This window comes from Perissodus microlepis, chromosome 15 (genome assembly GCF_051167445.1).
Source record: "Perissodus microlepis isolate ML-2025 ecotype Zambia chromosome 15, ASM5116744v1, whole genome shotgun sequence".
NCBI classification, from domain to species: domain Eukaryota; kingdom Metazoa; phylum Chordata; class Actinopteri; order Cichliformes; family Cichlidae; genus Perissodus; species Perissodus microlepis.
Genome location: NC_140475.1, coordinates 25039704 through 25067093, shown reverse-complemented (window position 1 = coordinate 25067093; position 27390 = coordinate 25039704). Strand labels below are relative to the sequence as shown.

Below are 27390 nucleotides of genomic sequence, written 5' to 3'. Positions count from 1 at the left end.
TTTCAATTTTTTCAGACCCTGCCTCTGAACATGAGCACCAACTAACAGGAACTGTGGTACAGCATGAGCAAATATGTGAAGGTGGTGCAGGACATGCATGAGAACAGTGAGAGAGTCAGAGAGGCTGATATGGTTTGGACATGTGCAGAGGAGGGAGAGTGGATAGGAGGAAAGGAGGAAGACGTCAGAGGAGATCTATGGATGCGGCGAAGGAGGATGTGCAGAGGGTTGATGCTGGTATAGGGGGAGATGTAGGCAGATGATTCAATGAGGAAAAAATATTATGAATGACAACAAAGAAATGCATTACATAGAATGACTTCACATAAAAGTGAGACCATAAATGTGTGAAGTGAAGAAGTGATCTGAGGGAGGTTACAGGTGACTCTGAAGATTTTCTCTGAGGGGGTCCTGAAGACAAAAGCTTAAAAAAAAAAAAAAAACACTTTTAGGTTTAAGGCTCAGCTGCTGTGAGGCTGCAGACCCAGATGAGCTTTAAAGGCAAACCTTCTAATCATTTCTAACACATGCGTGAGACAGTTTGTCTTTGAACAGAGAAGTAGAGAAAGCTGAAGCTGTATAACCACAGGATGCACAGGGTGTGTACTCTTTCCTGTTTCCTGTGTTCTTGGTTTCGTTTTTGTGAGCTGGTAACAGTTCAGCAAGAACAAAGATAAAACCAGCTCAGCAGACACAGCTTCATGTCAGCAGCTTTCATTCCTGAAACACAGGTGTGGTGTTTGAGTTCACAACAGCAAACAGCTCGACAGTTTCACATGTTCACTTACACATGACTGGACCCCTCCACAGGCACATATATACATAGAGGTGCTGCACAGGTCAGTGCTGGAGTGCACTGTTGACACAACAGTGACTGTGAGAGTTTCTAATGTCTAAATTGTGAAGCTTCTCTCGGTGATGAGTGAAAAATGTAAACCTGCCTGCTTCCAACTTCCTGTGCTGTTAAAGTCTGACTGAGCTGAGAACTGCAGATGAGTCATTCAGTCTCTGTCCTCCATCAGTGTCTGTAACTTCATCAGAACATCTCTGTTCAGAACTTCTCAGAGCTGCAGTTTTTGTGAGGCCCATGTTTTAAAAAAAATATTACTTCCTGTTCCTCCTTTCTGTTCCTCCAAATTAAGGTCGTAACACGTTTCTTGCTCTATTTTCACTTTCCAATGAAGACATGAAATTAACTCAGAAATGACCTTTACGAACAGGAGTCGTTGTTTATCAGCTTGTTGCAGCTTTATTAATGGATCAATAATGGTTAAACATACAAACATTTTTCTATCAAATTTAACACTAAGGTGTTCATTTCATTAAGTTGTGTTTACTCATCAGAGCAGAGGAAACATGTTTTAGACACCACACATACACTGAATACTAATGTCAAATATAACTGATTATAAAAGCTGGGATCAAAAAGTTCAATATAAAAAAAGAATAAAAATGATTTGAGTTTGGCTCTCAACTGATGTCAGAGTCATCATTTCATGCAGAACTGTGACTGCTCCTGGCACTAACAGCATCTTCATTACTGACACCGGATTGACCAATCAAATCTCTTAGCTTAACTGGCCCCTGCCCTACCTTTCCTGTGTGCTCATGCACCTTATTGAAAGAGGTTAGTGTGGAAGAGGTGGTTGATAAAGATGGACAAACAAAGAGAAAAGGTGGGGCTAAAAGCTTAGAAAGAATAAGAAACTAGAAATAAACTCAGTAAACTGAGAACATATGGATTTAGGATTTGTTGAGAAAGTCATGTCCTCTTTCGATGATGCGTCTGAGGGCGTGCAGAATTAGAACATCAGCACCATCCTTCAGGTCAGATTCTGAGTGGATGTTCTTCACTGGATAGATGTAGTCAATGTTGATCCCTGTGTCTGCGCTGAACTTAGTAATCTACATATGAAAATCACAACACTTCAGTTTAGAAGTGAGAGATTGGACCAAACCAAAGCTTGCACTGAAATACTTAAACTAATCCACCTTTTCCTTTAGAGATACGCTTTTGTAGACGTTCCTGATATCTCTGCTGATCTTCGGACAGGCCTCATCAACTTTGGTGAAAAGGACTATTTGTGGGACCTCTGAGGAAACACAAAACATAAATATGGGTCGAGAAAAAAACGTGTGTTTAAATGATGTTTTTACAACAGCAAGTACAGGAGCTGCCTGATGTGCAGTGGAGACTGTGAAAGCCCTGTGACCTCTGAGTGAAAGAGTAAAAGCATCTGGTCTGCTGATCTGAGAGAGCGAGGCGGGACGTACGGGTGCAGTAGGTGAAATGGGCCACAACCATTAAAGATAAATAAAAAGGATCTTAAAATGGATTTGGAAACAAACTGGAAACCAGTGAAATGAAGCTGAAACTGGACTGAGGACTGAGTGGAGGCCTGGCTGAACCCGATAAAAAGCTCATTGCAGTAATCAAGATGGTTATAAAAGCATGTATTAATGTTTCGAGGTCACATGGTGGACAGAAGAGGATTTTTCACAGCTGCCTCAACTGAAAAAAGCAGAATATTCCTGCTGTGCTTTCACGAACGTCGAGTGTCAGAGCAGAATCCATTTTCATCCTGAAATTCGTGACAATGGATTTCTCATGTAGGGCCAGAGAGGAAAGCTCAGCTCATGACCCATGAATACCTGTTATTAATCTCTGGCTCTCTTCCACAGCATGATTTTATCCTGTCTTCCTTCTCTCACCCTAACCGGTCACAGCAGATGGCCGCCGCTTCCTGAGCCTTGTTCTGCTGGAGGTTTTTTCCTGCTAAAAGAGAGTTTTTCCTTCCCACTGTTGCCAAAGTCCTTGCTCATAGGAGGTCATATGATTGTTGGGCTTTTTCTCAGTATGTATTATTGTGAGGTCTACCTTACAATATAAAGTGCCTTGAGGCGACTGTTGTTGTGAATTGGCGTTGTATAAATAAAATTAAATTGAATGTTTTATAAATTTACTTCTAATCTCTGTCTCTGACATGCAGAACATAGGATTAGATCCGTGTTAGTGCAGCATGACATTCAAACAGGGATGAGCTCTCCTGGAGGTCTCATCACTGTTTTACCTGAAGTTTCACTCTGAGAGTGAGCGTGAGCTGAGAGCAAACACAGGGTTGCTCAATGACTGCAGATCACTTCACTTCCACTGGTGTCACTAAAAACACTGATAATCCTGATTCTGTTTAAGATGCTCTTACCCATTTCATTTGCTTCATCACTGATGTCCTCGATTACCTCCATGTCCTCTTGCTTCATGTTAGGTATAGTGCTGGCATCAACGACAAAAACCAGAATGTGCACTTTGTCGCTGTCTGAAGGACTGCTGTTGTAGTGTGGGTCATCTTTGGACAGTTTACATTCAGGATTGAACTGAAAAACAAACTGAATGTATCGATGTGTGACCAAATGAATGAATTCTTTAAACTCAATATCAGAAATACAGCAACTGTACCCTGTAACCTTCTTTGATGTGTCCCTTGAGGGCCCGTTTGACGTCCTTCACATGCAACTGTCTGGTTTTTCTGCTGCTGGCGTTCAGTCCCGCCATGTCATTCAAGACAAAAGGGTAACAGCAGTTTGAGTCTCCCTTTTGGATCTTGAAGGCTTTATACTGTGGACCAGAATATCAGAGTCATTGAGTGTGGAGTAGTGCTGACCTGTAAGTCTTATTTTCATCATGACTGCAACAAAAACATTACCAACAATGTCCTGTAAGTTCACCTCAGCTAAAGGAGTCCCAGAAATGGACCTCTGCACGTGTTTGTGCAGTTGCTGGGTGCCTTTTTTACATTCTTTCTCTTTGGCTCTCGGAGGAGGCAGACACACTTTTTCTCCTCTCCCTTATCTTCCCTGCTTATGTCCTTGTCTAGTCTCGTGTTTTTTGTATTACTTTCCCTGGAACACTCTCTCACAGTCTGTTTCTAAAACCTAAAGAGGATTATGGATTTGATCAACTGGTCTCTGAATGCTATTGACACCCTTTTCTCAACGAGAAGTCTGGGCTCGGGAGAGCCCGAGTGCCCTGGAGGGACTTTCCCTGCCGGATACACGATGGACCGGTGGCAGGAATGGAGGGTCGTGTGCCTGGCGGAACTGTCGATCGAGGACGCTGAAGATATCTACCTATTCGGAACCATGATAACAGGGTTCTTGCTGATTTGAGCTGGCTTGGCCCTGACTTATCGGAGAATTAAGAAAGCGGAACCGGCTGTTCAAAACCCCCCAAGGCTGCCCGCTGGGATTGAAACAATGGGACGAGGTGCGACTTCTCAGAACGGGCTCGAAAGCAGCATGGTTAAGACCTTGGAGACGTTTACAGCTGCCGTAAATACTCAGAATAACACCTCTGAACGTATATTGGGATAATCAAGGAGAGGCCTGCTCAAAATAACACCCTTGAGCGAAAGTTGGATTACATTGCAGAACAGCTCACTGCAGTTGTGAGTTCTCAGAATCGGCTGTTTGGGCAAAAGAATGAAAACACCAGTGTGATACCATCATCGGGAAGCTCGCGGTTCTCCAACGGGAGATTGAGAGACCAGTGTCGGAGTTTTAAAGAACAGCCTTGAAATTCTCATGAGTTGTCGCAAAAGAAAAATTACCATCATAATCCGGCTACCCCTTCGGCGCCAGCTGTGGGCTCAAGGCCGGAGCTGAACAAAAACTCCCTGATAACGACTGTGTTTAGACTGTTCCTTCCCATTCCATGCAAGGCCACCTGGGTTGGCTGGAAGACTGTTTACTTAGCCTGGCAGGGCGAAGGACACTGTCTCAGCTGAACCATGGACACGCACACACATACATATACTGATACTGATAAGCACTCACTGACGCATCACCTTCCCTATCCAACGCCACCTCCAACGCTTACCTCCCCTCTGATGTGGACATCGGGTCAGCTGGAGGCGCAGTCGAAAGATTGCAGCGGTCCCAGATCAGATGTACACACTGGAACTCTTTCCCATGTTGCTGTCTGTGTTTATTGTGCTATGGTGTGTTGATATCTGTGCATTCCTGTATTATCCTTTTGTGTTACACATTTCGATGTTTTTTTTCCTCGCTACCTAGCCTGACCTGTCTCCCCAATGTGATGTTTGTGTATTGTATGTACGGTCGGCAAGGTCTGTCATCTCGGTTGTGGGCAAAAGACCTGCAACTGACAAATAAAGGCTATCTCATCTCATTTTTTAAAAATCATTTTGGTTTAAAATATGCAATAAAAACAAAATATATTCATTTACTTCGTTTTGGAACATTTTTTAATGGAATTATCTGACCTAGGTTATTATACACAACTAAAGCTGAAGTGAAACATCAAAACAAGTTTTGTGAAAAAACGTTTCAATCATTGATTGATGAATATAAATGATTAACACTTCCATCTTTGAAAGCATTCTTTGTTTACAGCATTTTTTCCTCACCTGTCTAAAATTTTTGCACAGTACTGAACATCCCCCAGTGCTCCTCCCTCTTTTTGATGTACAGACTCACCACAGCCATTTCTCTCCATAACACTCAACCTACTCAGCACCTCCTCATCACCTATGTTCACTCCAGTCACCACTACCTATTCCTGGGGAAATCTCTACCACTTCATCTGATTTATTCTGGAATGCTTCTTAAGAAATCAGCTGACTATGAGAGAGTAAAGTGGGAAGCACTGACTACTTTTTTATTGAATGAGCCATCGCTGACAGCAACATCAATTTTTTTTTTTAACTCCGTACAAGACAGAACTGTTTTATAGCTTATATAATGAAAACTTTTAAACAATGGAAAAAAAAGAATAATTTCTTACTCAGCACTGTTCCAAAAAATAGTAATGTCAAAGTATTTTACTGTGTAGTTTACAGTTGCGTACTGTTTTTCTAGAATATCATTACATTTACATAAGTAGACTGTGATCTGACACGTCAAATGTAAAATAACATAACATCACTGTAAATGTAATAAAACACAATTTACTTGTTTGTTAAATATATTTTGTTGTACATATGCATATTTAGATTGTAAAAATATGTCCAGAAATGTCTCCCATCATGCCTTGGGACATGTGCTGCTGTTTAGATGTTCTTGTTTTATTGTTTATGGTTACGTTACTTTTAACTGTTATCTTGAATGTTGTGTTTACGCCGTGGTGCAGCGTCACTGACAGTTGTTGTTTTGTAGAGAGAGTGCTGTACCATGAGTAACTTCTGTTGTGCTGTTGTTGAAGATTGAGGCACATAGTAGCACCAGCAAGCGGTTTAATGAAGCGCTCCTCCTATCAGCTTGGAGTTAAATAACAAGCTCAATCAATCTCTCTCTCTCTGTGAGCTTCCTTGTTTAGATTTCTCTGCATGCAACAATGTAAAGCATTGCATGGACACGCTGTGCTAATTAAATATTTTGAAAAAGAAATGTAGAGGTAGGAGTTGCAATAAATATAAATAACATGACGCTAAGCTTTGGCCAATGAATGTGAACTAACAACAACAAGGTCGCTGGTATGGCTGCGACCGTAGGAAAAAACCCCTAATATGAAGGTATTTTACTGTGAATTTGACAGTAATGTTCTGTTCTTGTAGAATATCATTAAAGTTACGTAAATAGACTTTGACTTCACATTTAGAATTTAAATTAATGTTAAATCACTGTAATGTAATACAACATAATTGTCATGATTATTAAATGTATCTGTCCGTACATATGCATATTTAGATTTTTAAAATACATTCACAAATGTATCATGATTTCACAAATATCTGTCCGTTATTTGAAAGATTGAACTGTTGAATTCAAATGTAATGCTATGGAAAAGTATATAACATGATCCCTATAAGCTTGTGTTACGTCACATAAGTATTATTATCATTGCTAGTTAGGTCGTTCGTGGCTCAAGAGTTGGCAGTTCGCCTTGTGATCCGAAGATTGCCGGTGCGCGCCCTGGCTCGGACACTCTCCGTCGTTGTGTCCGTGGTCAAGACTCTTCACCTACCGCCTACTAGTGATGGCCAAAGGGGCCGATGGTGCGATATGGCAGCCTCGCCTCTGTCAGTCTGTCCCAGGGCATGCAATCAATTGTTATTTAAACCAACTGTTAACTGTATATTTCTGTACATTTACGTATTATGATTGTTGTTTATAGGTAATTTCATTGTTTGATCACGTAAAAATGTTCCTAATTTAATGTCTAAAAGCACTTGGAAAAGGCAGAATCCCATGTCAAATTAGCGCAACAAACTATTTTCATTACTGAAAATGACCGTATTTTTATGGGACAGTTATTTTCTGTTATTTTACGGTCGTATTTTGGCGCCCCAGCTGCCGGAATATTACCGTTTTTTTAAAGATTTTTTTTCCCCCTATTTATAGATGATTTCATTGTTTAATCACATTAACATGTTCCTGATTTAATGTTTAGCGGCACTTGAAAAAGGCGAGATCCCATGTCAAATTAGCGCAACTAATTGTATTTTCATTACTGGAAATAACCGTATTTTTATGCGGGAGTTATTTCCGGTTATTTTACGGTAGTATTTTGGCGCCCCAGCTGCCGGAAGATTACCGTTGTTTTACGATGTTTTTTGTAACAGTGAGTCTTATCACCACAATCATGCTTCATACCTTTTTTGTGCAAGATGAATGGGAGGTGCTTCGGACAGGAGACCCGGTGCATGCTCTGTTCTGTAGGACACTTTTAACAGAGTTGATGAAACTGGACTTTCCAGCTCCAACTGGGCCTTGTAGAAGAATCCTGAGCTGCTGTTCTTTAGTCTGAGGCTTGTAGCTGTTCACATACTGTAGATCGTCCTCTTTATTTCTGCTCAGAGGAGACAACAAAACATTACATCACATTCTGGACACTGAACAAGTGATGGGCTGAAACAGGAAGTGATAATCAACAATAACAAATGAGGCCTGTAAATGCTTACCCCCAGTTAAAGTGCTTCCTCCATGGTGCATCAAGCACTGACAACAGATGTTAAAGAAAGAATGACATCATTGGACAATAACTGATGTTCACTGGATGGAAAATAGCAGCTCTGACCAAACTTACATTTTACTGGAGGAGGCGGCGAAGGAGCTCTTGAAAACAATCCTCCCATAACTGGAACATAAAGCATTTATTTTTAGGTTTACAGGAATTATTTAATGTTTGCCTTAAATCAAAATAAATGACCAACAGCAAACAGACATCTGAAGGATCGTACCTTTGCTGTGCTGATCTCTCCCCCCTCACTGAGATGTAGACAGTCTGCAGCCCAAATACCAAAGTGTGAAGTTACAGTCCCCACATCCTAAAGCTCTTTTAACTTTCACTTTTCTTTCTTATGAAACAAGATTTTGAAACTGTACCTATAAAATCACTGGACACTTTAGGTACACCTTCCACACCCCCTTCTGCCTTAACTCTTTGTGGCACAGATTGATAAACAGTCTTTTTTCTTTTTTAGTAGTGTTTGAGGTTTTAAGGTTTTTTCCGTGTTAATCTTGATTCCAGTAAGAGTTTGACTCTGTGCCTTGTTCTTGTTTTGAAATCTTAGTTAACAGATTCAGCTTCTGGTTAGGTTTTCTATTCTAGTACTTAAAGTTTAGATCACAGTTACATTAAAAGAATGTAAAGAGGAAAAAAATGAATTGGGACATAGCAACGGTGTATGTATGCTGCAGCTCTCAGTTTGCTCCACACATGGACAAAGTAATATTCAAAATTAGATCAACAGAAGAAACAAGTAAGGAAGAAGATAGAGAATAAGATACTAAGGCCATAAAGGACTATTTAACCCCTCCTGGATGTCCGCTCACAAGGTTTGTGTACTTTAAATGTTTTTTTTCTGTGATTAATTACTTTTTGATTGATTGACACAAAGTACAAGAATGCATTTCGATGTTATGTTTTTTTTATTATTATTTTCTTCCGTGAGCAGTTCTCATGGGTTGTCAAGACCAGAATAAACCTTGTTTTATTACTCTACATCTTGCCTACGTCAATCCTTGAGGGTGCTACAGAATAGAATAGAATAGAATGTCTTTATTGGCATTGTCACAGGTACAACGAAATTGAAAGTGGTTTCCGATTAGTGCATCATCCATAAAATAAAAAGTTGTATTAAAATCAAAAATAAAATTTTTAAAGTGCTAATAAGAATAATATACCTAGACAATGGCCTGAGCCCACATGCACAAAGACATCATACACCTCATTCATTTCACTAACAGTATAAACAGACGTTCACATACATTCACGCACACATACCTCAGTCACTGCATAGATCATTTCAAGAGCAGCGTAATGACCATTATTTTGTAGCAGCATTAAGACATGTTATTGCAGTTGGGTAAAAGCTGTGTTTGAGTCTATTTGTCCTTACACTGATTGCTCTGTACCATCTGCCAGAGGCCAACAGTTCAAATAGGGAGTGGCCAGGATGTGAGGTATCTTTTATAATGTTCTGGGCTTTTTTAAGACAGCGGTTACTGTGTAGATCTTCCAGCGTGGGGAGAGGGCACCCAATTATCCTTTAAGCAGTGTTAATGACCCTCTGGAGTGCTTTCCTCTGAGCCACTGTGCAGCTAGTGTACCAGATGGTTAGAGTTTAACAGCTTCCGGTATGATGGCGCCTGTGTTTGGCTTTGCCGCTGCCGGCTGCAGTTTGTCTTGCTCTGCTCTAGTGCTGTTTTTTTTTCGGCCTTTCTGTTCTCCTTTTTTGTCACTGATGTGTTGGCTCCCTTAGTCTATGATCGCCTGATGCTCCAATCTATTTGATCCTCTATGGATGGTCTGGATACCTTATCCTCCTGCGACGGTATTTTCCATCCTCCGCTGCCGGTGTATGGATCTTCGTCAGACGTCACCAGTGGTACGTTTTTGGGACAGCGCGATGGTGACTACTCATCCCTCATTGAACTTTGCCCAGGCGGGTACTCCTTCATCAGCCAGCCTTGGATGTCCGGTCGAGGAGGAGGTATCGCTGCGGTGTTTGAAAGCCGGTTTCACTGTTGCTCAGTAATGGTCAGTTCAGTTCAGTGACTTTTTATCCTCCATCTTGAAGCTGTCCATACTGGTTATAGTCGGGGATTTTAATATACACATTGATGATGACTCTGACCTCTTTCACAGAGGTCATGGATTCTTTTCATTTTACACAGCATGTGTCTGGCCCCACACACACCAAAGGACACACACTGGACCTTGCTTTTACCTTAGGTTTAACCATTGATTTTATTAGTTCTGAGGACATTTTTATTTTGGACCATTGTTGTATTCTTTTTAACTTGTCTTTACATCTGTCCCTCTCTCCTGTTCGATATGTGGTTAGCTCTCGCATCCTAAATTCCTCTATTGCTGCTAAATTTTCTGATGTTTTTAATTTTGCTTTACCTTTCTTTAATGATGTTGATCTATTAACATTTTTTTTAAATAATCATTGTCTTTCTATCTTAGACAATGTTGGTCCTGTCAAAACCAGACTAGCTCCTGTTTCAAAGATGTCCCCCTGGATAAATGACAGCATTTGTTGTTTAAAGCGTTCCTGTTGTAAAGTTGAGCATTTGTGGAGGAAAACTCGTTTATATGTTCATCTCTTTCATTTAAAGGACCTTTTAGTTTCTTTTAACATTTCAGTTCGAGATGTGAGGGCTGCCTATTTCTCAGACCTAGTCTCAAAGAGCAGAGGTAACCCCAAGGTACTATTTGACACCATTAGTGATATTGTCGCTCCTGCTCCATCTGCTGTCCCAATTTCATCGAATGAAGATTGTGAAAACTCTTTTTCTGTCTTTGTTGAAAAAGTTAGCAATGTGAGGAACAATATCTCTCCTTCTGTGTACCTGTTGTCTGCTCCAAATTCACTTAGGCCTGTTATTTTAGGAAGTTTTTTACCAGTGTCTTACCTGAGCTGGTCAAATTAGTTGATTTGATGAAATCATCCTCCTGCCCTCTTGATATTTTACCTGGATCTTTGTTTAAAAATGTCTTTCAGTCTATTGGTCCCTGTGTGCTTACAATTATCAATGTTTCATTGGTTTCTGGTCAGGTCCCTGATTATTATAAGAATGCTGTCATTCACCCACTGTTAAAACCCCCCAAACTTGACGCTTCTCTGCTTAGCAGTTATAGACCAATTTCAAAACTAACATTCGCCGCAAATATTTTAGAAAAGGTTGTAAATAAGCAGCTCACAGCTGTTATAGACAAATACAACATTCTCGATAATTGCCAATCTGGCTTTTGTAGAGCTCACTCTACTGAAACTGCACTTCTTAGAGTGTCCAGTGACATTTTGATGAATCATGATGCAGGAGAATGCTCTGTTTTGCTGAAGTTGGACCTGACCTCTGCCTTTGATACTGTCGACCATCACAATTTGCTAGATAGGCTGAAATACTGGGTGGGTATATCTGAGTTTGCTTTGGAGTGGTTCAAATCTTATTTGTGTGAACGATCCTTCTGTGGCTCTTCCTCTTCCACTTCTTTTGCCTATGGTGTGCCACAAGGTTCTGTGTTGGGACCCTTATTGTTTTTGTTGTATTTACTCGACCTTCAGCACTTTCTTAGCACTTTTAAGGACATTTCTTATCACTGCTATGCAGATGATATTCAGTTATATATCTCCTTTAAGCTGATGTTTCCAAACTACAGATCTTGCATAGGTGCATAGACTCCATTAGAGGTTGGAAGGCTGATAATTTTCTTCAACTTAACGATGAGAAAACTGAAATCCTTGTTTGTGCCCTTGGTAGTGGACGATCTAGGCCCTCTTGCCAAATCTTCTATTAGGAATCTTGGTGTTACTTTTGACCCAGCTCTGACGTTAGACGCTCATGTTAAATCTCTGGTCCGCTCCTGTTTTTACCATTTAAGAAACATTGCTAAGCTGAGTCCTATTGTGTCATGCTCTGAACTGGAAATGATCTTTCATGCATTTGTTTCATCTTGTTTGGACTATTGTAATTCTTTGTTCACCTGTTTATGTAATGCCTCCTTGGAACGTCTGCAGGGTGCTCCGAATGCTGCCGCAAGGCTTCTGACTAAGACTTCCAAATACTCTCATGTTACACCCCTGCTAATCCAGCTGCACTGGCTCCCCATAAAATTCAAAGTCCACTTTAAGATTATGATTTTGACATTCAGGGCTCTGCATGGACAAGCACCAACATACATTGGTGATCTTTTACATCCCCAGCAGGTCATTTGATCAGGGCTTGCTGGTTGCCCAGCATGCAAGGTTGAAAACAAAAGGTGACAGAGCTTTTGTAACTGTGCCCCCCAGACTCTGGAACTCTCTCCCATTGAGCTTGAGATCTGTGGACTCTGTCATCTATTTTTTTAAAAACAGCTAAAAGCTCATCTTTCTAAACTTGCTTTTGGTGGATTTTTATTTTTATGTTTTAGTTTCTGTGAAGCACTTCGTGATTTTATCTTGAAAGGTGCTATATAAATAAAATTTTACTTTACTTTGCATATGTAGTAGGTTAGTATGCTTTTGATGAATGCTCTGTAGAAGGACACCAGTAGTCTCTGTGTGATGTTATTCCTCCTGAGAATTTTCAGGAAGTACAGCCTCTGTTTGGCCCTTTTCAGCAGCTCAAAGTGTTCATAATCCAGGAAAGGTTCTCCTCTATGTTACCTCCCAGGAAGCAAAAGTCTGCCAACCTCTCCACACAGTCCCCGCTGATGATTAGTGGTGGGATCTCTGTCTTTTTCCTTCTGAAGTCTTTCTTTAGCCTTTGAACTGTTAAGGAGGAAATTATTGGCCTTACACCATGACAGCTGCTCCACCTCGTCTCTGTAAACAGACTCGTCGCCCCTGAGATTGAGGGGTAGTGGTAGTGTTGTCTGCAAACTTCACAAAGGTGTTGCTCTGATGGACAGAGGTGCCGTCATGTGTGTCGAGGCAGTAGAGCAGTGGACTGAGCACACAACCCTGGGGTGAGCCAGTGCTGAGACTCAGGGCTGAGGATGTGCGATGGCCAACTCTCACTCTCTGTCTACGACCAGAGAGGAAGCTGTTAATCCACATGCAGGTACTGTGAGGCAGGCCCAGGCCTTGTAGCTTGACCACCAGTTTGTGTGGAAGGATGGTGTTAAATGCAGAGCAGTAATCCATGAAAGCATCCGCACATAGCTCCTGTGCCCCTCTAGATGTGTTACGGCAGCGTGGAGTGCTGTAGCTACAGCGTCTTCCGTGGGTTGGTTTGCTCTGTAGTCAAGCTGGTGTGGGTCCAGACTGCAAGGCAGGCCTGCTGCCTGGGGTGAGTGCCACTGTTCTATAGTCATTTAGGCTGGTGATGTGGGGCTTCTTGGGCAAGGGGACTATGGTGGAAGACTTGAGGCGGTGTGGGACAGTTGACTGTGTAAGGGATTTATTGAAGATCCTGGTGAAGATCCCAGCCAGCTGTTCTGAACAATCCCTCAATACTCCTGGCACGCCATCAGGACCAGCCGCCTTCCTCGGATTAACGGCCCGCAGAGTGCGCCTCACCTCATGGGGTGAGGGTAGTGCTGCTATAGTGGAGATATCAGGGATAGGCACGATTGTGGCACTGATTCAGTCTTTAGCACTACATTCACCCCGGTGTGTCGGCCAGAACACCACTTAAGGTCAAATTGTCCCAGTATGGAAGAAGGAGCTTGAGGTTTGGTTTGAGGCACTTCATTCTTGCAACTAAATCCCTGTGGCTGTAAACACAGGTGTGTGTGAGGTTTTCTACAAAGGAAATACACAATACAAAGAAATCATAAATAAGGTGAAGAGATAAGTGACATATTCAGATATAGACATAATATAATATAGTTAACATAACCATATATAGATCAGAGCAATACAGTATACTTCTACTTAAACTATGCAACTGAATGGCATTACTGCGAGATTAAGTTACTGTCAGTACACAGAAACCACTTCCGGTCGAACTACGATCGGCATTTTAACGATCCTCATAACAAATTGTCCGCTACAAACTCCGTATTAAAAAGTAAACAATCACGGGCACCACATACAACATACAGAGAAGCTCTGATAACACAGGAATGACGTTATGAGCTGTGTCCCAAAACGTCGGCTGCTTCCTTCGTAGGCCACATTTGAAGGCTTATTACGTCACAGCCAGGCGGCGAAGGCTGTCTCAATTCGTCGACTCCTTCAAATGCGGCCGACAAATGCATCCTTCATTTACCCGAATTTGAAGGATGGGTCGGGTGTGTCCATCGTGGTCCACCATATCCCAGAATTCATAGCGCGGCCCAGCAAATTTCAGTTTCCAACAGTGGCGGCCGCTACTAACTTTTAAAATTACTCTTATTAATCTTTCTGGGTCACAAAATAAACTTTTAACATATTTTCAGGCGAGAAAGTAACTGTGTAAACTTCAAATATCTGCTTGTGCGCTGACGTTATTAAGAGACGTCTGTTACCCACCCGCTTGATAGCTAGCCGGGGGGTTTAATGGTCACTCAAGCCGGCGAGAGCAGTGGACTCCCGGCTTCATCGTTTTCAGACCCCCGCTGTCTTTCGCTACACAGGTTAAACATGATATATAAGTCACTTGGATAACTTAAAAATAAATCGGTTTGGCTGAGATCAAAGTTATTAGATTATTAGATTAAATAAAACTTTATTAATCCATCGGGTGGGTTCCTCCAGGATTTTCACACAGCTGAATAAATGTCAAACAGAAAACTGATTAACCCTTTAAAGCCGGTCGGAGCGGGCACGCTCCGTTTTGTGTAACTATTTTTAAATCCCGGTAGCACTGCAACCACGTAAGATAGAGCAGTAATTGTTTTTGCATATGAAACCGGAGGAGTTGTACTTACATCTTATGCCATCAGCTTGTCCTAGGTTACGGTTTCCTTCCACATAGAGCTTTGCAAAAATTGCATAAAAACCACTTGCAGCAACAAAAACATAATATTCCAGAAACAGGCTTTGCCAATCTGATCAGCTGGTCAGCACGAACTTTTGCATGTCCGCCATTACCTGCCCAAAACCGGAAGTGACGTCATTTTCGCGGAAATGTAATTTTTTTTTTACCATCAGGGCCTCATAAGCATATACTGGTGTTTTTAAAAGGTATGTTTGACTTTATGACTTTCTGTGTCGTTTCTGGGATGCTTAGGACTCATATTGCACTGCTGGAAATAGTTTGTTTTGATGCATATGCTGTTTTTTTTGCAAATTTGCACTATAATATTTATTTTCGTTTTTCCTGGAGTATATAAAAATTGGTGTATTTCAAAAATAAAACTATAAAGGCACTCAAAATAAATTTCCTGTGGTGGGAAACTATTTCGTGCAACTTTTTTGTATTTACAGTTTTGAGGGATAAGCCTCTTAAATTTCTCTAACTAGAAATATATGTTAAAAAAACAAAAACGATTTGAAATTTTTTTGTAGTTTATTGCACTTTTTTTGCAATTTATGTAATTACTATGCACCTAATGCATACATATTATTAAAATTTGGGCTATAATGGCTGAAATGCTCCCAAAAATGGCACTACAGCATGTAAAAATATAATATAAGCTCTGGTGGACTTGGTTCTATGGTAGGTCTTAAAGGGTTAAACAGAAGTATGAGAGGGTCGAGAATTTACGCCAGTGTCCTGTTATATTTTAGATAGCAAGGAGCAGACAGCCGAGTTTATTAAACTCCACCGACACAGTATGGCACAACTGTAAACCTACCAAGACAAGGCCGTCCACCTAAACTCACAGGCCGAACAAGGAGAGCGCTGATCAGAAATGCAGCCAAGAGGCCCATGGTGACTCTGGACGAGCTGCAGAGATCTACAGCTCAGGTGGGGGAATCTGTCCATAGGACAACTATTAGTCGTGCACTGCACAAAGTTGGCCTTTATGGAAGAGTGGCAAGAAGAAAGCCATTGTTAACAGAAAACCATAAGAAGTCCCGTTTGCAGTTTGCCACAAGCCATGTGGGGGACACAGCAAACATGTGGAAGAAGGTGCTCTGGTCAGATGAGACCAAAATGGAAACCGCTATGTTTGGCGGAAAACTAACACTGCACATCAGTCTGAACACACCATCCCCACTGTCAAATATGGTGGTGGCAGCATCATGCTCTGGGGGTGCTTCTCTTCAGCAGGGACAGGGAAACAGGTCAGAGTTGATGGGAAGATGGATGGAGCGAAATACAGGGCAATCTTGGAAGAAAACCTTTTGGAGTCTGCAAAGGACTTGAGACTGGGGCTGAGGTTCACGTTCCAGCAGGACAATGACCCTAAACATAAAGCCAGGGCAACAGTGGAATGGTTTAAAACAAAACATATCCATGTGTTAGAATGGCCCAGTCAAAGTCCAGATCTAAATCCAATCGAGAATCTGTGGCAAGATCTGAAAACTGCTGTTCACAAACGCTGTCCATCTAATCTGACTGAGCTGGAGCTGTTTTGCAAAGAAGAATGGGCAAGGATTTCAGTCTGTAGATGTGCAAAGCTGGTAGAGACATACCCTGAAGGACTGGCAGCTGTAATTGCAGCAAAAGGTGGTTCTACAAAGCAAGGGCGTAGATTTGGTTTTGGCATTGGTGGGGACGGATGATTCAACCACCAAACCCTACCCTGTTTCTTTTTGTTTTTCCCTTTTTGACTCTGCTTCTTGATAATAAAAAAAAGGAGAAAAAAAAGGAGAAATATACTTGCCTACATATGCTATTCTATATGCTTTTAAACCATTTAAAATTACAATCCATCTTTTTATATGTGAATTATATAATGTTAAATTACAAAATACATGCAGTCACACATGTGCACCACTAAGTCATCATCCAATTTCACCTGTGATCTTGTATCACCATTCCTCTCTGAGCTTTGTGTTGGTTCTTCTGTCACCTGACAAATAGGACATACATGACAATAAGAATAAAATGTGTAGCTGCTTCAGTGTTTCTGTCAATTTGTGCAGATCTTGACTCATCAGTAATGTTTGTAGGGTGAGTGCATTTTTAAGTACCTCATGATATTTTGTCTCAAAAATTAACCCTATGAATATGTCAGTGCCATTAGGATGAAATTATTGTGTGACCAACATTTTAACGTTAGACATATAATTTCAACAGTCTCTGTAAACTAATATCCTGGCTTGCTCGAGGCTGCCGTTTTCTCTGACAGTTTCAATCAAAATTAGAAATGCTGCTCTGAGACTGAGATAACTAATAGTGCTGCCTGTTGTGCAGTTAGTTTCCAAAATAGGTTATTCATGGTTACATACAATTTTAGACTGATGTGGGCCAAAGCCTAGCATAGCCTGTAACGTTATTATGACGGACACATTTTATGAGTGAACTTGACTTTAAGCGACTTACAGGTTTCTTTGAAAAATACTTTCTTATATCCAGGTTCTTCCTTTTTGCTGTCATCCTCCTCTCCCCCTTGCAGGTCCTCGCAGGGCAGGCTTGCCGCTGCTAAAACTAAACAGAGCTCCCTGAAAGGCACACAATCACATTGGCCATATTTCATCATCATCATCGTTTATTTGTATAGCACTTTAAGAACACACCAGGCAGACCAAAGTGCTGAACAACACAGATCAAAACAACTACCAAATTAAAAATACCATAAAATCATTACATACAATAAAATAAATAAGAAGGTGTCAGTTTCCTACAGAGTTAAAAGCCAGGGAATAAAAATAGGTTTTCAATCTGGACTTAAAGACCTGCACTGATGACGCTTGTCTAATTTGGAGAGGAAGGTTATTCCAGAGCATCGGAGCCGCAATTGAAAAGGCACGGTCTCCTCTGCATTTCAGCCGCGACTTAGGGACCGACAGCAGCAGCTGCTCAGCTGAACGGAGCGAGCGAGGAGAAACATGTGGCTTCAGCAAATCAGATAAGTAGACAGGAGCCAGACCATTTAAAGATTTAAAAACCAATAAAAGGACTTTAAAACGAACCCTAAATTCAATGGGAAGCCAATGCAAGGAAGCCAGAACCGGAGTGATGTGATCGAATTTCCTACTACCGGTTAAAAATCGCGCCGCCGCATTTTGCACTAACTGCAGGCGTGACAAGGTGCCCGACCCGACCCCTATTAAAAGGGAATTACAATAGTCCAGACGTGAGGTGATAAAAGCATTAATAAGAGTTTCCAAATTGGGTTTAGAAAGGAAAGGCTTAACCTTCGACAGGCGTCTGAGGTGATAAAAAGCTGATTTTACCACCCCATTTACATGACCTTCAAAAGTAAGCGCAGAATCAAGTTTAACACCAAGATTAGTGATTGAACTTTTCAGATGAGAGGTCAAATCACCAAAATCAACATCTGGGGTATCAGTAGAACGATGCGGGCCATATAAAATTACTTCCGTTTTGCGACCATTAAAATTCAAAAAATTATTTGCCATCCATAATTTAATATCGCTAAGACAGTCAAGCAGTGGTTGACATGGGGAGGTATCCAAATGACTAAAAGGTAAGTAAAGCTGACAGTCATCGGCATACAAATGAAATGACACTCCATGTTTACGAAAAATCGCACCAAGGGGGAGTAAATACAGCGAGAAAAATAATGGCCCAAGGATAGATCTCTGGGGCACACCCCAAAGCAGAGGGGCCACAGAGGAAGCGGCCAGTCCCAGCTTGACACAAAAACTCCTTTCGGAAAGATATGATTTTATCCATGACAATGCCAAACCAGAAATTCCCACACAGTGGTGTAAGCGGGAGATCAGCAGGTCGTGGTCCACTGTGTCAAATGCAGCTGTCATGTCCAATAACACAAGCACAGCATATTTACCACGATCAGTAGCAACAAGAATGTCATTCATAACTTTAACAAGAGCTGTCTCCGTACTGTGAAAGGGCTTAAAACCAGATTGGAAGATTTCAGACAGTTGCGAATCGTTCAAATAATCCAACAGTTGGGTATGTACAATCCTCTCCAAGATCTTGCTTAAAAAGGGAAGCTTGGAGATAGTTCTACTATGTCAAATTTTAGACCTATCAAGGCCAGGTTTCTTAAGTAAGGGGTGTATGACTGCATGTTTAAACCCACTAGGAACTTGACCGGTTAACAGACTAGTATTGATAATTTTCAGGATATAAGGTCCAATGATGGGAAATACTTTTTGGAGAAAGCGGGGAGTAACAACATCATTCGGGGAGCCACAGGGCTTAGCATGTAGCACCAACTCCTCTAAGTCGCGCAGAGAAATCAGTGCAAAAGCAGGGAATAGGCTTGAGCAAGGAGGATGCATGGCCGGCTCAACAATAGGTGGAATCAGAGGCCTCAGGCTAGCAATCTTGTCCACAAAAAAGGTAATAAACTTATTGCACATAGCCTCAGAGGACGGCAAAAGGTTGTAACCCTCCACGTTAAGTACAGAATTAATCGTATTGTATAAAACACGAGGGTTGTGAGAGTTGGCCGAAATAAATTGAGAAAAGTAGGAGTGTTTATCGGCCTTAACTGCCCTCTGATAAGTTTTCCAACTAATCTTTAGGGTTTCCAGGGAGACATGCAATCTGTCTTTTTTCCATTGTCTTTCACATTTCCTACATTGTCTTCTAATAGCTCGGGTACGATCTGTTAACCAAGGACTAGTCTTAGATTTACATTTTCTTAGTCTCAAAGGGGCAACAACATCAAGCACAGATTTACAAGCAAAGTCAAAAGACAAAAGTAGGTCATCTGCAGTGGACAACTCAGGGGCATAAGACATTAATTTGTCAAACAGTATAGAAAACCGTTCGGCAGAATCAGAGCCAAAGGCACGATAACATCGAACAGGTGCAGCCTGATTTGCAAAAGCGTTAGAAGGAGCAATATCAAATAAGATAGGCATATGATCAGAAAATACTGCATCTTCAACCCGTACATTGCAAACAGATAAACCATGAGATAAAACTAAGTCCAGTGTGTGACCACGTTCTTGAGTGGCACCACTAACAGATTGGACAAAATTAAAAGAGTTCACTAAGTCCAGAAAGTCCTTGGCCAGGGGCTTCCCCGGACAGCAAACGTGAATGTTAAAATCACCAAGCAGGAGGATCTGGTCATACCGTGATGCACAATCAGCAAGAAACTCTGAGAACTCTGATAAGAACACCTTGTTATATTTCGGCGGGCGATAAACAATCGCACATAAAAACGAAGGCGAGTGGCCCAGTTTACATAAACAGAGTTCAAAACTGGTGTAGCGAGACGAAGGGAAAAGCTGCTTCAAGTCCAAGTGAGCCTTAAAAACAACAGCAAGCCCTCCTCCGCGACCAGAAGCTCTCGGAACATTAAAAAAGGTACAGTCAGCGGGTACTAGTTCAATGAAAGCGCTTAACTCACCGGGAGAAATCCAGGTTTCAGTCAGGAAGAGTAAATCCAGAACACGAGAAAGAAAAAAAATCCTTCAATATGAAGGTCTTGTTGGCCACCGACCTGCTATTTATTAGACCCAGCCTGAGAGGAACTGGGTCCAAAACTTCCGAGGCATTAGCAACCAGATCCACCGGTCGAAGATTTTTCTTGTCAACTCCGCGCCAGCGCATATGTCGTAGAGGAGAGAGTTTTGCTGGACCATTTTCGAAAGACCCAACAACAGGAACCAGCCAGGAGTCCACCGGATCCAAGGCACGCAATGGCACCAATAGTCGCGGACAAAAGCGGCGGATGCAGCGGAGCTCATGGGGAAAATGAGAAATCCAGGATTTCAGCTTCACAAGACGACCTCCACGGTTTCCCCGTCTCCTGCGTCGCTTCCGCAGATCCGGTGACGGTGGTAGGGAACGCCAGTACGGTGGTATTGGTTCCAGATAGGGAGGAAAAAAGCCTTGGTTGTCATATTCAGGCCGGTCAGACATCCGGATGGATAAACCTATTTCCAATAATGTCTGGCGATCATAGGAAAAAGTACAACACACATGTAACACAAAGTTAACTAAAAACAATAAAACAAAACAAATAAAGGAGAGCGATAGACGGCGTGCCGAACACACAGGCGCCATCTTGCATGTAAATGTGTAACATGTTTGTCACATGATGTAGGAGAGAACGTAATTTAACTCTTTCTGCACAGCTAGGTGAATGAGACGTTGACAGATCGTTTTTTTTCTTTCTATCGGTTTTGTTTTTCTTTACTCGAAGAGATCAAATTATTGGTGGGGACAATTCAATAATAGCTGAATATTGGTGGGGACATGTCCCTTCCGTCCATGCCAAATCTACGCCCTTGCTACAAAGTATTGACTCAGGGGGCTGAATAATTACGCACACGCCACTTTGCAGTTATTTATTTGTAAAAAATGTTTGGAATCATGTATGACACCACTTTGTATTGGTCTTTCACGTGGAATTCCAATAAAATTGATTCATGTTTGTGGCTGTAATGTGACAAAATGTGGAAAGGTTCAAGGGGGCCGAATACTTTTGCAAGCCACTGTATCTATTATTGTACGATCTACTGTACAATATAAAGCGCCTTGAGGTGACTGTTGTTGTGATTTGGTGCTATATAAATAAAATTGAATTGAATTGAATTAATGCTCCAAGATGTAAATGGAAACTTGGTTTAGTAGTAGAGGCTATAGAGAGCCCAGATGGCAAGGTTCGAAAGGTGAAGCTCAAGACTAGTCAAACTACCTTTGACAAGGGAAAACCACTGACAAGGCTGATATATCTGGAAAGACCTATTCACAAGGTAGTGACTTTACTGGAGACTGACATGCAAAGTGAGCCAGACTCTAAGGTTGACACTCATTAGAAAATCACATTGCAAACAAGGAGTGATTTTGGTGGGAGTGTAAGTGTCACAGAAATGGCTTATGTATAAAGAAGGTGGACCAATTTTTTCGTGCAGCGTGTTGTGGGGTTTAAAAGCCACCAAGACGTGGGGTTTAGAAAAAGGCATCTCAACTGTTCCAATACTCCTGACACATACGGGATCACTACGGGTTTTCACTTAACTCGTTTGCCCTCTTCACATCCCCCACAGTTTAACCACCATCTGGAAGCCAGTGATATCTCTCAGCCCTCTCCACCAGTCCCTGACCCTGTGTGCCTGTAATCTCTCCTCCAACTTCTTTCTGTAGGTGTTCTTGCTCTCCACAAATTGATTAAATTCAAGTTGCTTGTAACCTAAGGATTGTTATTTGGGTAGCAGTGCACCTCTTTGGTGGGAATAGTGTTGTCAGTGCAGAACTTTATATACTCCGATATACAGTCTGTTAAACCATCAATGTCACTGCCATGTGGTTCATCATTTGTTTATATGACACTTTTTCTTATACATGTAATACATTTATTACTAACCTGAGAGTTTATCCACTGGTCATTTGACATGACCAGAACTGAAACAGAATAGTTTTAATTTAACTATATAACTATTTAACTATACTTTATTATGGAAGCTTTGTTTGTTTTCCAGACTTAGCTCAAAGACCCATAATGTAGTTATGGAGATCTCAGTTATTTACATTTTTTTGTCCCCCCTGTGTTTTAGTTGATCTGATCAGCCAGTATTTAAGATTCTCTTTGTGTTTTGGTTGTTTATTAGATTCTTTTTGTTCATTTCAGTTTGATTTTGGTTCAGCAGTTTGCTGTGTAGCTTTATGATAAAGTCTGAGTTTAGTTATTTGAATTTTTGTAATGTTTTGTATTACTTAAGCAGAATTTTACTGTAATAAAAACTGTCAGACTCAGAGTCAGAGAGACTTTATTTATCCCCAAGGGGCAATTGCCGATCATACATACAATACACAAACATCACATTGGGGAGACAGGTCAGCTAGGTAGCACTGGCCGATCGACCATACGAGCAGCGACCGGAACCGAAACCATGGAAAATGCACAACATGAGGAAAGACAAGGAGAAAAAACATAAGAAGTCCCCCCAGACTGAGCTCCAACAGGGAGATCAGTTTGAGAACAGAAAGAAAAAACACCTCAGCACATAGCACATCAATCATCACATCTCACAACAACTAACGAACGGAGAACTTTTTTCCCACTCGATAAAAGTTAATGTGAGGGTTCCCAACGGTTAGGGGCAGTGATCACTGACTGTTTTTAGGGGCTTGTTGAGATTAAATAGAACAAGATACAAAGCATTAAAATATATTAAAAACACAACAACCTTTTTAAATGCTGACTACTTTGGGCCCAGAAGCAGGATTCATCACGTTTTCAATTAAAGACTGGATACCGGTCATGGAGGCTAACGAGAGCTGCCCAAAGAACATCTCGATTAAGACATATGGCTTCAAAGTTTTGGTGCTTTACAACAAACTCTCTCAGTCGCCATTGCCATTGGCAAGCAGTAGCCGCATAGACACCAGTAGTTTTCCCTCACTCTCGTGTCCTCGTGTGACGGATTGTTTTCATCTTCATCTAAACTAAGTACTGGTTGACTATTTTCATCCTCTTTCATTCTCGGTTTGCTCTGGTTCAAACTGGAAAGGTGGAACAGAAGCCACTTCCACTGCGCTGCTAACTGTGAAATGGATGCGGTGCAACCGTATGACGCCACTACCCAGAGGGCATTGAGAAGTACACAACAATGGCGGCCTACTGGTAAATTGGTTTTATATAAAATGTGTTTAAAAGGAAAACATTTGGTGTATTTTAATACCACATATGTGTTATTGAAAGCACAGTACATATTTTAGCACAAACATGTCTTAATAGCCGGGGTTCCCTTTATAACACATCTTGTAAATTTTCAGGGAAATATAGACATTAAATTTCTTGATTGCAGTCTTTTAATTAAACCATGCTTTTCACTCAGACACAATGTAACACATACAATGATTGTGATGGTTTTAACACTTGAACCAAAACCACACTTTCAGAACAGTGGTCTAGATCTGGGATCTTAACTTTTTGTTGAGGGAGTCATTTCCAATTTCAATGATGTGTCTCAGGGCGTTCATTATTATAGCATCAATGTCAGGATTCAGCTCTGTTTCTGAATGGTAGTTCTTCACTGGAAAAATAGAGTTAATAGGGGTGCCCACACATTTGCTGAACTGCTGAATCTAAATAAAAAACAAACAAACAAAGGTTCAGAAATTACTGATCACAGATCAGGGTTGTTAGCAGAAATATAAAAAATATGAGAATTATTTTGACAGTTTAATTATATTGCATTTCTGTATAAAATTCTATTAAAATAATGTACCTTTTGCTGCAGAGATTTGCTCTTATAGACGTTTTTCACATCACAATTTATCTCAGGAAATGCCTCATCAATTTTGGTGAAAATTGTCACTTGTGGAATATCTGACCAAATAAAATACAAATGTTGGGTGAATGGATTGTGATGTGAGATAAGTGTTTCATTGTAAAAAGAAGAAGCAGCGATTTTTGCTCACCCAGATCACTGGCTTCATCTTTGATATCCTGTATTGCCTCCACAGTGGCATCATTCAACAGAGATACAGTGTTGGCATCAACAACACAAACCAAAACGTGCACTTTGTCGTTCTCAGTTGGAGCTCTGTTGTAGTATCTATCGCCTTTTGACAGTTTATTTTCAGGGTTGAACTAAAAGATAAAGTGAAAATATAAAACAAATAATGTAAAATGATGAATTATTGAAAAATTACCAAAATATAAAGATCTTTTTCTTTTAACTGAATGTCAGAATTTTAAAAATGCAGAATTTTAAAAATAACTCTACCGGGTAACCATCTTTTATGTGGCCCTTCAGGGCCCGTTTGACATCTTTCACGTGAATTCTTCTGTGTCTTCTGGTTGTGTATTTGAACCCCATCATGTCATTTAAGACAAAAGGGTAAAAGGTGTTTCCATTCGGGATCTTGTGGGTTGTGTACTGTGGATCACATATGGAGAATAATACATTTGTTTATTTTAACATTCAAACACTTTCAGAAACAGGTCCTATAATGATAATAAATTCAGAAGAATTTTACAATCTATTGAGCTCTTATTATTTTCACAAGTTGTTGCCAAAACAGCATCAGCTTTGGGTTGGTGGAATTCCACACTGAAACTTCAAGGTGAACATTTTTAAGTTCCTATTTTGGCCTTTTAAAACCAGAAGTGGTGAGCAAGGGGCGAATCTGATAGAGAGACTAAAGTGCCACTAGTACTAGAAAGCAGCATTTGTAACACGAGCTGGTGAGGGGGGAGAGGCTAACGAAATTAAACAATAATAGCTATTGTATCAGGTTAGCTCATTGACACTACTGATAGGATCTGAACATGATGCATTCATTTGGCAAAACATAAGACTATACAATGCCAGGTCTTCACCACACGTTAACTTGGCATACATGACAGTAAAACATAGATAAAAGCCTTCACCAACTTGCACATTCATGGATAAAGCCAGATCACTGCTCTGGCTACAAGATATTTAGTGAGTCACATATTCACTGTTATTGGCATAGTTGTACTCTGTCCATACCTCTCTGGTGCAACTGGCACCAATTGCGGCCTCCACCAAAACCCCGCGACATATTTTCTTTTGTAAGACACTGTTTACAGAATTGATGAAACTAGATTTTCCAGCTCCAAATGGACCATGAAGGAGGATCCTAAGCTGTTGTTCTTCAACCTGAGGTTTGTAGTTCTCCACAAAATGCTGATCAGTTGGATTCTTCCTGTTCAAAGGAAATATTACATTATCTCACACCTTAGATGGAAAAAAAGGAATTAACATGGAACAACTGGGTAGTCACTGTTGGGAAGGTTACTTTTAAAATGTATTCCACTACAGATTACAGAATACATGCCCCAAAATGTATTTTGTAACGCATTCCGTTACGTTACTCAATGAGAGTAACGTATTCTGAATACTTTGGATTACTTAATATATTATCATGCTTTTTACAACTACATGAATGTACTATTGCTGTGTGATTTATTACTATCACTGAAGGTTACTCGCCATACTGATAGCAACTAGATTTTTAAATCTTAATATAAAATGAGTAACAGTAGGTGGACATTAGGTAAGGCTGCACTTTTAGCAGCAATCTCGTATTAAAACTATTCGCACGTATATAAAACAGGTTCGTGGCTCCGAACCATAGTAAAGGGACCTCTGGCTAATAAAAAATCATTAAATCATTTTTAAAAATATTTCTTCATATTTCTTCATATTTCTTCTTCTTGAGACAAAGGCATTAGAGCCTCTTAATGCGTGTTTTGTTTGGGTTTCCACCAGCGTGGAATTACCAAAAATAGAGCGGGGACAGCCGAACGTATCAAACAGGAAAAGTGTAATCCCTTTATTTCAACAAAGTAACTGTATTCTAAATACCACCTTTTTAAACGGTAACTGTAACGGAATACAGTTACTCATATTTTGTATTTTAAATACGTAATGGCGGTACATGTATTCCGTTACTCCCCAACACTGTGGGTAGTTTACTGACTAAATAGAGGAAATAATTCAATTTTTTTTCCCATGAGCTTCACTCACCCAAAGTTAATTTGCCTCCATGGGGTTTCAAGAACTGTCAAGAAACAATTTAAAGAGAAAATAATATCAATGTATAGTACATTTTATATTGGATGACAACTCGTATGATTATAGATTTTGGATAAACTTACATGGAGGTGGAATATCTGGTTTTGAAGACCCAAAACCCATAACTGAAACACGGAGTATTTACTCTATTTAATTCAAAGTTTAAATAAACAATTTCATTTTTGCTTTGATTAAAATGAACCTACCTTTGCTGGACAAAGCCTGCCACCCAATGCCAGAATGTGAACCTATCCACAGTTTTAAAGTCTGTTTAATTCTGTTTTTACTTTCATTTTTACAGAACATGTGACTTCTAGGAATTCCCCCAGTTCACACATTACTTTCATTTTCATCTTGTTTATAGATGAAAACATAAAACAGCAACAGATTGATGTTTCCACTCTCACGTTTACTGAAAATGTATAATCTTACAGACTGACCATGTGCTGTGGTCAAACTGATTACAGATGTGCTGTGTCACTATCTTAGGGATTTATGGAAAATGATAACATTTGAACTGTGGTTTTTCATTGGTTGAGTTTGCTATACTTCCATCATATAAAGTCATGTATCCCCACAAGCGCTTCTGCTAATTATTATTTTTTTAAACTTATTAATTACTTGTAAATGAGGTTGTCATGGGTGACTAGGCTGATTCAGGGTTCGGATTATACAGTATAAAAAAAGCCGCCTGGCTGTGCTTACTTTAGTGCTCTGAGAGCTTCTTGTCGCAGTGGGGCAGGACTGGACTGGGACAAAAAAATCGGCCCGGGCATTTTGACTAGAGACCGGCCCACCAGGTATTATAGGAAAAACCATAAAGCCTTTGAATGAAAACAAACGCTGTTGTCACAGTGATGTACACTGTCTTGTTGGTATTCTGGTATTCTAAACAGTACCCGAAAGTAGACTGCTTGGTCGAGTTAACCTCCTGAACTATCTACAACATATGGTG

The 27390-nt window shown here is 40.6% G+C and overlaps 2 protein-coding genes across 2 annotated transcripts; both read right to left on the bottom strand.

Moving 5' to 3' along the window:
- Positions 1-628: 628 nt before the first annotated feature.
- Positions 629-10176, bottom strand: LOC146372246 (interferon-induced protein 44-like). Its single transcript, XM_084952682.1, has 8 exons — positions 8199-10176; positions 8045-8095; positions 7920-7956; positions 7612-7807; positions 3458-3616; positions 3204-3375; positions 1993-2093; positions 629-1905 (listed from the first exon to the last, which is right to left on the bottom strand). Exons 2-8 carry the CDS (start codon positions 8091-8093, stop codon positions 1744-1746), a joined length of 876 nt encoding a protein of 291 aa, XP_084808808.1. The 5' UTR covers positions 8094-8095; positions 8199-10176; the 3' UTR covers positions 629-1743.
- Positions 10177-22635: 12459 nt separating this feature from the next.
- Positions 22636-26703, bottom strand: LOC146372245 (interferon-induced protein 44-like). Its single transcript, XM_084952683.1, has 8 exons — positions 26642-26703; positions 26519-26560; positions 26388-26421; positions 25368-25563; positions 24618-24770; positions 24310-24481; positions 24117-24217; positions 22636-23973 (listed from the first exon to the last, which is right to left on the bottom strand). Exons 2-8 carry the CDS (start codon positions 26556-26558, stop codon positions 23797-23799), a joined length of 873 nt encoding a protein of 290 aa, XP_084808809.1. The 5' UTR covers positions 26559-26560; positions 26642-26703; the 3' UTR covers positions 22636-23796.
- Between the last annotated feature and the right edge of the window lie 687 nt (positions 26704-27390).